The sequence below is a fragment of the Gossypium hirsutum genome, chromosome D09, assembly GCF_007990345.1.
Source record: "Gossypium hirsutum isolate 1008001.06 chromosome D09, Gossypium_hirsutum_v2.1, whole genome shotgun sequence".
Classification (NCBI taxonomy): Eukaryota; Viridiplantae; Streptophyta; class Magnoliopsida; order Malvales; family Malvaceae; genus Gossypium; species Gossypium hirsutum.
Genome location: NC_053445.1, coordinates 36003314 through 36014471, shown reverse-complemented (window position 1 = coordinate 36014471; position 11158 = coordinate 36003314). Strand labels below are relative to the sequence as shown.

General features: G+C 33.5%; 2 protein-coding genes across 4 annotated transcripts; one reads left to right on the top strand and one right to left on the bottom strand.

Moving 5' to 3' along the window:
• The first annotated feature begins 4210 nt into the window (after window positions 1-4210).
• On the top strand, window positions 4211-5398 carry LOC107891681 (late embryogenesis abundant protein D-7-like). Of its 3 annotated transcripts, none has more exons than XM_016816536.2 (3): window positions 4211-4798; window positions 4886-4923; window positions 4957-5398. In XM_016816536.2, the coding sequence occupies exons 1-3, from the start codon at window positions 4745-4747 to the stop codon at window positions 5240-5242; spliced, it is 378 nt and encodes a 125-aa protein (XP_016672025.1). In that variant the 5' UTR covers window positions 4211-4744; the 3' UTR covers window positions 5243-5398. The 3 variants fall into 3 exon arrangements, with proteins under 3 accessions (XP_016672025.1, XP_016672024.1, XP_016672023.1); XM_016816535.2 differs by having other exon boundaries at window positions 4886-4959; window positions 4993-5398; XM_016816534.2 differs by having other exon boundaries at window positions 4886-5398.
• Window positions 5399-6168: 770 nt separating this feature from the next.
• On the bottom strand, window positions 6169-10595 carry LOC107891682 (periodic tryptophan protein 2). The gene is made up of 7 exons (XM_016816537.2): window positions 9312-10595; window positions 8865-9116; window positions 8687-8779; window positions 8139-8510; window positions 7096-7440; window positions 6783-7010; window positions 6169-6700 (listed from the first exon to the last, which is right to left on the bottom strand). The coding sequence occupies exons 1-7, from the start codon at window positions 10521-10523 to the stop codon at window positions 6530-6532; spliced, it is 2673 nt and encodes an 890-aa protein (XP_016672026.1). The 5' UTR covers window positions 10524-10595; the 3' UTR covers window positions 6169-6529.
• Window positions 10596-11158: the final 563 nt, after the last annotated feature.

Below are 11158 nucleotides of genomic sequence, written 5' to 3'. Positions count from 1 at the left end.
ACGAATTGGTACATAAGCTAACTAAATCACGCTCTCATGAACTCAAGTTCATAAAAAATACAAGAAAATGACTTAAAACACATACCAATTTTGTGGCCGAATGAAAAATAATAGCTTGGGGTTTTTCTTCTTCAACTTTCGGCTAAGAGAGATGAAAATTTTGAGAATGATGACAATAATCCACTAACTCTATATTTATATTTTGATTAATTTCTAATTAAGTTAGTTTAATTAATCTAATCATGTCTTAAACATTTATAATAGTTACTGTCATCCTCCACTACTAACTCTCTATGAAAAACGGTTTAATTTTCATTTTGAAACTTTGGCCAATTGCTAATTAAGTCCTCAAGTCTTTTAACAATTAAAACTCTATAGCGATTGGACTTTTACAATTTAACCCCTAGACCTTAATTAACTATTAATTCAAAAAAAATTATCGGACCAAAGTTTAATATAATAATATGTTATCTTCATAAATATTAATATTTAATATTTACAGGCTCAGTTTACGGAAATGAGATTCCGAAATCTCAATTTCCAATATCACTGAAAATCAAATTATTACAAAAGCAATTTTCTTTTACCTTTTTAAAGTTCAATTAAAAAATATAAAAGTTTATTTATTAAAATTAAAGGACTTCAATACCCTTTCTCTTATTTATTTATTTATTTTAATTTGAACTTTTAAATGATTTTGGAAGAGAGTAAATTTTTTAAAATATAGTAGTTAAAAAGAGAATAAAAAAATGATAATAGTTGATTAATCAAACATCAATTTAATTATGAAAATACTTAATTATTTAAAAGTAATTATACAATGATTGTATTTTAATATTTTATATAAAATATATAAAAAAAAAAACAATTTCAATCTAGAATAATTGTAGAAAGGAAACCTACGGAGAGATTTGAACCTAGGAGTCTAGGACATTGAGGTTTTCAAAACTTAAACTCACGGAAAATTTCAGATCGATCATAGTCAATTGAGTTTTAAAATCTGTTGAATTCGTTTCTAATGACTTACTCAATCGAATCACCTGAACTGATCGAATCAATAACTTAACAAATTCAACCAACTGTTTGATTCTAAAAATCTTGTTATTTTAGAGAGAAATCTTTTTTCCTTGTTAATGATGCAAAAAAGTTTTTGACATAGATAATTAATCACAAGAATTATTAAATTTCAAATTCTACATCTTTGAATTTTGATCTAACATGGAAAGTTACATAATTAAAATGACATTCTAGTTTAATTTATTATTCAAGATGCTCAAGTTTATTTGTTGATGCTGATACGGATGTTTTATGGTATAGCAGTGGCAAGAGATGATCTTGGTAGATGGCTTGGGGGAGTTGGGAGAAATATTGACAAATGTAATGTCGAGTAGATTGAGATTTGGACGATTTATGATGGACTCTTTCTGGCTTGGAATGCTAAATGGGCTAATATTATTGTTGAAACGGACTGCACTCAAGCTGTTGAGGCCATTTTGGATAAGTCTAATGGGCAATTGAATAGAGACTTGGTTCTAAAAAATTAAGAGCTTTGTAGAAGAGAATGGCGAGTGGACATACAGAAGGTCTCAATAGAAGCCAATGTAGCGGCACACATATTGGTTGAGATGATGAGAGCTCTCCCTTATGGCCTTAAAGCTTTCCTAGAGATTCCAACATCGATAGTTGAGCAAATTCGGATGGATGATTAGTTCGTGTGAAATAACATTGGAATAAACTTGTAATTAATTTTTATTTTTCTCTACCAAAACTATATATTAATTAATCAATTTAACCGATCAAATCGAACCACGTTAAGTTAGCTTAGTTGGATCAATTAAGATAATAAAAGTTGATTGATTTAGTTAAAAAAATTAACCGATTTAACCATTTGAACATCCCCAATTTGTAAATGATCCGAATCTGTTGCGACTAATAATTAAAATATTCAAATCTAAATATTATCTAAATTCAAAAAAAAAAACCTTTAATAATAAAACAAAGCAAAAGCCTTGTATTTATTTAGTGTAATATGAAGAATATATTATTGATTTACATTTCAGTTCAACCCTTCCATGTCGTATATGTATAATAGAGAGAATATAAAGCTAAAAAGAACATATTGATGAAAGCAATTGAAGATGTCATGTCAGAGGCCTTTCTCTAACATTTGGTGGGGATTCTCAATGGATATTGTAACCTCTGCAGCAAAAGCCGGTGGCTGAGTTTTTGGATGAATGCTTCGGCACTTTGGTTCACCTCCTCCACGCTCCACTTCTTCGCTGCCTTTTCCTCCATCTTCACCATGCCTTTATTATCTTTCGATTTATCAACATTTTGTTGTGGAATTTTGGGGGTTTGGATTGAATCTGAGTCGTTCTTCATTGCAATTCTAAGCTGCCTTCTTTTTTTTGTGTGGATAAGGTGATGGTTTCCCATGCTAATAGGTTTTCATATTTATAACAGGTAAGACTTAAGTTTTCCATGTTAATAGATTGCATGAAGCAATTAGATTAGACCTGGATTAATAAACAAGTTGTTTTAATTGGGTACAACTCCATCTTAGTATAATTTTCAAGTAAATTATATGAATAAGCTATTAGATGGAAGAAAAGTGTTTGGGGTGAATAAAATGGGAAATGGTAAGGTTTTCATAGCTTAGTGCAAAGACCTTCCTCATTTTCCCATCTCATTTAAATATTCTTACCTTCTTAAAAAGGATATTTAAGTTCCTCAAATCCCCTCCTATGTATCTTCCATATGTGGTAAACATATATGTTTATGCTTTTTTCTCCATTTTAATATAATATTCCTATGTCAATTAACTTAATTAAATAATATTTGGATCCAAATGTAATTGTCGCATACGTAAATTGTTAATGTACATTTGAGTGATGTGGATTTGGGTTATGGAGATGAGAGGTCCTACAATAAGGAAAGAAGAGTAAGCTATGAGGACGTTAGAGTTGACACTCCAATCGATCTTCAATGCTTAAGCGAATGATTAGCTTAAGGAAGGGGTTTTATAGGTCCTTTTGTGTTTAAATCCCTCCTGCCTTTCATGTGACAGTTCCTTAAGTCTTGGTGTTAAAACTGTAAAACAAAATTTGATATAAACTTAAAAATTGTAAATCAGGATCTATAATGTGAAATCATTAAGAACAAATAAAAAACAAAACTAAATGCGGAAGCGTACTTGAATTCATTGATTACTTGAAATCTACGGATCATTGGTTTTGATCTTCCAATTAACACACAAGTAATCTAGAGAATGTGACTCTTTCTTTTCTAAACATAGGATGTTAGAAAAGTCATCTTATGTGTAATTTGGGGATCATAACCGTAATATATATAACTTTGGCACATTAGCCCTAATTTCTAATCAACCCATCATCAATTAGAAATTAATTACTAGAGTATCTACACATATTTGACCCATACTTTATTTAATAATTAAATCCCAATAAACCTTAACCAAATTAGATCACTTTTAATTTGGGCTAACCTATCATGATAGTAAATAAAAACATGCAATTACCCTTATTATATATGTGATGTCCATATTTTTCAACACTTGAAGCCCAAGGTGTCTCGAGATTGGCTGAATCTTTTACTTTGTCCTGTTTTGAACTTGTCAGGCTCTATGCTCACTTGATTTTTATGGCTTCAGGGCTTTTGCTTACATGTCATTTTACGTATACTTTTCTTCTAATATGAAACAAATTTCTAAAAGTTTTAATGAATTTTATTGATTTTTTAAATTTTTTTTAAATTTTTTATAAATTATACATGGACTATCATGCAAGTGATCACATCAATGCCGTTAAAGTTTTAATTGTTCAATCAAATTTCCACCCAAAAATAAATAATTTAACTAAAATTTAAAGGCCGTGGTCAAAATGACCAAAAAATGATAAGATCAAAATAATAAAATTAATAAACATTAAAGACTAAATTTATCATTATGACATGAATACTAATTAATTTTTTCAAAAGTTAAGTAAGAATAAAAAAAAGTTGGAAAGGGTTAAATTTAGAATTTCAAATTTGTTAGATATTTAACTTGAATCAATTAAATCTGATTTATAATAAAAGAAATGAACTACTCAAATCCGATTAGGGTAATGCTTTACCTCTTACTTCATTTTATGTACAAAATTAAAAATGAATTCATTCTCTTTATAATATATTTTTTTTAAAAACAAATCCTAGAATTATTTATAAATTTAGATAATGTATGAAATTTGATTGTAGATAATAAAATTTAAAAACAATATTATTAAAAAAATAACCACAAATCTTAAATATGAATATTAAATTAAACATGAAAAGTACAAAAATATATATATAATTTATATAGAATATTAGACATAAATTAAAGTTCTATAATTTTCAAACAAATTTGATCCAAAATCTTAACATTTTTTAATATAATTAAATATCTAATCCTTATAAATGTGAAAGCTTTCTAGAACCAATACGTGGTTGTCATATAGCTACATCTGCCACGCGTCGAAGCACCATAGGCTGGGTAATCAAACAAAATCCTGCAAAAACAAAAACACATTTTATTTATCCATACTACAAGTGTATAGCACTGCATGGCAAGCACGTCCAACACACGTGTCATAAACAAGATACGTGTTTCATCCGTAATGTCCCAAAGTTCCCTATAAATAGAAACCACACATGCAATAGTAAACTCCCCAACAAACAGTTACACAATTCGAAGCGAAAAGAAAAGAAAATGGCGTCTCATGAACAGAGTTACAAAGCTGGTCGAGCTGAAGGCCGAGCTCATGTAATAATATTATTAATTACCACTTTCGTCCTTCCATTTTCTTTTTCATTACCAGATTTTCTTTAACATTATGTTCTTTTATGGTAGGAAAAGGGTGAGCAAATGAAGGAGAGCATGAAGGAGAAAGCAGAAGCAGCGAAGCAAAAGACAATGGAGACAGCAGAAGCAGCGAAGCAAAAGACAATGGAGACAGCAGAAGCAGCGAAGCAGAAGACCAGAGGGGCCGCCGAGACAACCAACGACAAGACAAAACAGACAGCGGGAGCTGCTAGAGGGAAGGCGGAGGAAACCAAGGAGACAAGCGGGGGGATACTGCAGCAGGCGGGGGAGAAAGTGAGGAACGCGGCACAAGGTGCGACTGATGCGGTGAAACATACCTTTGGAATGGCTGATGCCGATGAGGATGAACATAATTATCCGGCTACTGTTACTAGGAAGGATTAGGGTAGCATGTAGGGTTAAGATAATAATAATAGTTGCAATATGTACGTGAGTGGTTTTAGATAACGTACGGTTGCAAACGCTTCGTTGTTATGAGTGTGTGTTGTGTTACTTTGTTGTTTTAGCTTTTTTTTTAATAATAAAAATTTTACCTTTTCACTTTTAAAAAAAATAATTTTAATAAAAATTGTCTTTTTACTATTTTATTTTTTTCTCAATCCGTTTGACTGTGTGGAGATGCGGTAGAGAGAGAGAGTAGGAGTGTGGGAGCAGGAGCTGCCTTCTGGGTATTATATATCATTAGTTGTTTGTCCCAAGATGCCATATATCCGGTTATTATTGATGGGTTAAAGTGACGCTATTTGTGCTACTTCAAACGAGACATGGTGATAGAAGTGACGGTTATGTACCAATTTTTCCTTTTAGCTTTTATGATTTATAAAATTTATAATTTATAATTTATAATTTTAAATTAGTAATAATAATAAAATTGACAAGTTTTATTTAATTTTTTAAGAATTAAAAAATATAAATTATTAAACTGGTAAAAGTGTATTTTTATTAATATAAATATATATTTTAATTTAATACAATTTAATAATTTCGACCCAAATTTGTTGGAGGGAATTAGGGTTTGTAATTGGATACTTGGTATAACCCAATTCATTTCTCTTCTATCTAGACTATGTTTTTCCTCCCTTGAATTTAGTTGGAAGGAAAAATATCCTAAAATAAGGTTAAGAGGTTAGGTCCAATGATGTATGGTAAAATTACATTAAAAACAGTAGGAAAGTTGATAATTGTATAATCTTTTTCGTGTATTCCACTCCAGTTATCCATTTTTATAACATTTTTTCTTCATCCGCAAGCTTAAATCAATCCATTTGACTTTTTGAAGGATTGGATTGATATTTCCTGGAAGGAGCAAATTGGGAAACAGATACTGAAATATTAAATATACGCCAACAAAACAATCAGCAGTTACCGATCAAATGAAATTTGAAAAACAGGTGAATATACTTTCCATATTTCTAAGCATATATAAAAACAACAATGAATCAGCACCTCCCATCGGAATGTCATCCGCGACTCTACAACATACCCCCATTGACGTCAGATGCCTGCAATATTCTCCGACTTATGCTCATGATGATGCCTATAACAACAGTAGCATGTGTGTTCTTCATGTAATTAATGCTATCAGGGTCCAGGTTAGGTCGTAATGAGCCGTAAATACCTTTCTTCTAAAGATATTTGACAAAATTTTGACTGATTAAAGACGCTCGAGATTCATTTCTTGACACTCACAGAGCATAAATATCGAAGCATATATTCATTCAGAGCACATGTATCTGCTAAATCCTGGTGAATTCTGGTGATTGCCTTCTGCAATGATTTTAGAACGGGTTGAAGATTTCTGGAATTCTGCTGAATAGAGTTGCCATGAAGTTTGCAGAGTTCCTGCGGTAAAATGATTCGAACCATGTCAAAAGCAAAACACAAACGAACATCAAGGTATTTGATAAAATGACCAGAAGGCTACCTGACACCATTGAAGCACGAACTCTAAGTGCGGGCACCTTTCAAGAAGGTTGGTTAAAGCCTCAACTAATCTTTGCAAGTACCGATAAGGGATTGATGAAGCAACGGCTGGAACATCAGCGGGATTGACAGAGAAAATACACTTTTTAATTAGTGAATCTTCATTTAAACGCAAGCTAAGAATTAAAGCTCGGCTTGGCTGTTCTTCATTAAGTGCTGCATCTATGGCCTACATAACAATTATGATTAATTAATTCACATTAGTAAATTTAGTGAAACTCAAAAATTAAGAGAAGAAAAAAAAAAGAAAGTACCTCCGGTGTAACATCGATGTCGAGATCTGTGGGATCGAAGATAAATGAGTCATCGATTGAATAAACAAGAACACCCTCTGTTGTTGCTGCTGAGAAGCTTCGTCCTGTTGGAGCAATTTTAAGGGATTTTGTTCGGATGACAGGCCTTCCATTATTAGGCATGGATCCTGGTAGATTATATCCCACATTTCCCCGGGTTTGCTTGTCAATACCTTCTTCTGTGTCACTGTTATCATCATCGATTAAATTCAATGGACCAGCTTCTGTCATATGCTTCGAGTTTAAGAAGTCAAGAACTCCATCCAAAGAGAGGTTATGAGTTATTTGAAATCGTCGAAGTAGAACCTGGTTTCAAATGGAACAAAAAAAAATGAGTGGAAAGCATGTTGTAGAGCTTGAACTAATGAAAAAAGAACATAGGAACGGGAACATGGGTGCTGACTACTGACTAAGGGAATCAAGCCGAGCTGAGCTCAAGTTGTAAGAAACTTGATTCAAGATTAAAATTTAATCTATTCAAGCTCACTTGATTCAGCTCATTTACCTAGTAAAAACTAAGCGCTATTTTCATAATCATTTGCAAAGTCAATTATTTATGCTCAAACTCAAGTTCGAACCAAGGCTTCTCCATACTAAAACATATATAAATTAAAAAGTTTGATTAAGCTCACATGATACTGAAATTCAGCTTGCTCAATAACTCGAGTTGCTGAAGCTCAAACTCGGCTCAACAATGATTGAGCCAAATAAGTACTGGTTGAAAACAAATATCTCCAAAAAGAAGAGGAGCATGTCATGATCACTTTTTTTTCAGGTGTTAGACATAAGTAAACTAAAGAAGGGCATGTTATGGCGCTCATATACACATACATCTAAAATGCCAAAAGAAGCAATGGTTTGAATGGCACCTAAAATAATCCAAAAATGAAATTTTTGGGGGGTCAATCTGAAAATAACATTTAACCAGGTGAAAATAGGCTTCAATGTTCAAATTAAAGTATATTATCTACTACGTGGATAACTTATATGTATTTAAACTTTACCTGATCAGAAACATCATACATACAGATATATCTGCTATTTCCTCCAGCTAAGATGTAACTCCCATCAGCAGAGTAACATAAGCTTGTGAAACACTTTCCTGAACTTGAGTTAGCTGCAGATCGTCTATCACTCATGAGTCGTCCTCCAGCTATATCCCTACGGCCTTCAATGGAGCGCATTGACTCGCCATCAATAGGGTCCCAAAAGTGAATCTGTCCATCTAATGTGCTGCATGCTAGTTGCTTCCCATCCGGTCGGTAAGTAAGGGTCAGAACATCATGTGTGTGTCGGAATGTTTCAACAGCGCCTTTTTCTTTAAATACATTCCATAACCGGACAGTTTTGTCCCATGATGATGAAGCTAATATTGCCTAAAAATAAAGAAACCAGAGGTGCACAGCTTATATAACGCCAGATAAAGATAGGTGAACAGTTGATAGATAATGTTAGAAGACACCTTTGGAATAAAGAATAGAAACGATGGATATAAATGGAAACTTAAAACAAACTGAATCCGCAGAAAACAAGTGAAGAAATGTCAGCTCACATCTGTAGGAGAAAACATCAGCCCATGAACCGGACCTTCATGACCACTAAGAACCTCCAATAGAAGGTTTCTCCTCATTGACCAAACAAAAATCTGTAAACATGATGACGAAGAAAACAAAATCATGAAATGTGGTTTGCATGGGAACGTAAAAATCAAACAGCATTAACCAATTTACCTCGAAAGAATCTAGAGTTCCCGCACAAATCACTTCACCACTTTGATCAGCTGCCAAAGAAACAAACTGCTTATGAGAAGGGGCAGTAAATGTTCTAAAATTTCGATAACGCAACAGGTCCCATGCACGAACAGTCCCATCCAGAGATGCACTTAAGAGGCAATGGTTATTAGCCATAAAATGGAGTGCAGTAACCGCATTAGTATGCTCACTGAATGTTACGAAGCAAAAGCCTGACGATACGGTCCATACCTGTGGCAAGAAAATTTTAAAGTTTCAGGTATTCAAGTGAAATACATGCTGAAAAGCTGTGTGAGGCATATATATTGCACAAGATTCTTAAAAGTTGAAAATCGACGCTATAACCATGAAAATAAAAGGCCTATATAATGCATATCAACCAGGTAAGTTTCAAACCCTTAAAACATCTCTCAAACTTTCATTTACCTTCACTTTATTATCATCGGCTCCAGTAGCCAAGAGCTGTGAATCCGGCGAATATGCCAGAGTATTCACATCAAAGTAGTGTCCCTGTTGCTTCAATATATAACTCTCTGACCGCCACTCCCAAACCAACAACTGCCCCAACTTTGCACAGCCGAAAGTCAACCAATTTCCAAGGTCATTGAACACAGCTGTTGTAAGCTTCTCTCTTGATATCGACAACAAATGTATGCAAACAAAATCCGGCATCTGATATAATCCAAAAACCCCATTCGAGAATCCCACCACAACAAGATCAAGTCCCTTATGATAATCACATGCGGTCACTTTCGCAGGAGCTTGCATAAAACAATCTTTCCTCAACAATTCCCATTTGTCTCCATTCAAATACCCCTCACCTTCACTAAATCCACTTTCTTTCCCGTCAGAATCCTTCCTTTTCTTACCAATTCTTTCCCCATCTTCACCTTCCCTCTCCGGCGTTCCTGGAGAGGGTGGCTCCACATCCATCAGATCGTCATCTCTGGCATCACGATTAACATCATTTCCACTATAACCCCAACTAAAAATAAAACCATCACGAGCAATAGTATATGCTTTATCAACTCTATTCTTCTTCTTATCAACACCAAAGAAGCAACCAACAAGAGAATCCCTATGACCAAGAAACAAAAATGGTTTTTTATAATTACCCTTTTTTTTATCCACAAAAAACAACCTCCCAGTCAAATCTTTAGACCCAACAATCAAATATTTCGATTCATTATCCCAATCCATTGACAATATCTTATCATTGCAATCAGCGAATGTTCTAACCAACTCAAACGCAAAAACTTCCCTCTTAAACCCAGGAGATTTCCATATTTGCAACAACTTACCCGCTGCAACAGCTATGTATTTCCCATTGGGGCTAAACTTGACGGCGTTTACTGGATGTTTGAACGTTATGCGATGCAACACCACTCTACGAGGGAGGTTGATGAAGAGGCAACGGTTGTTGTCGTCAACGGTGAGGAGAAAAACGCCGTCAGGTGAAGCAGCGATGCGGCGGATATTGCTGGAGGATTGGATGGGTAGGGTAATGGTTTGGGATTTGACGAGGTCGGTGACGGAGACGCGGTTACCTACGGGGGAGATTAGGTTGGTGTTTTGTGTTACCACGGCGTTTCCGCCGCGGTAAGGGGCGCCTAAGAGGTTTTGGAATCGGTAATTCATTGGATGGTGACGTCCGTTTGGGAGGTGGGAAAGTGAAGGAGAAGTTATGGAGCGGTGAGAAAAAGGGTTTTGTGTAGGGTTTAAACTTTAAAAGAGAATGCAGAAACAAAGAGAAGCCTTATTGGGCTTTCTGATCCGACCCGTAATATACTATGGGCCAACTACCAACCCAAAACATTACTAAATGCATCCGGTATAAACTTGTTCATAAGTTGTTTAAGCCTAACAAAATTTTAGGTTCGAGCTTGGCTCAATTCGAAAAGTGAATTTAAATTTTTGTCAAAATTTGAGTTATAGATGTTAAATTTAGGCCTGACCCGGATTGTATTAAAAATATTTTATTTTATTTTTATATAAAAAATTAAAATATATAATATATTAAAAACATTAAAATAAATGTTTCTCAATAAATTGAAAATAAATTTAAAAAATTCTTTATATTTAAATAACGATAAGATAGGTGCAACTTAGCAAGCAAATGTCTCTAAAATAATAGCAAAATTAACAATAAAACAAAAGTTAAATGATATTCAAATAATAACAACTAAATAATAGCAACATAATAGTGAAATAGTAACAAAATAGCGAGAAAATAACAAAACAACAACTTTTTTTTATCTAATGTACAAAAACTA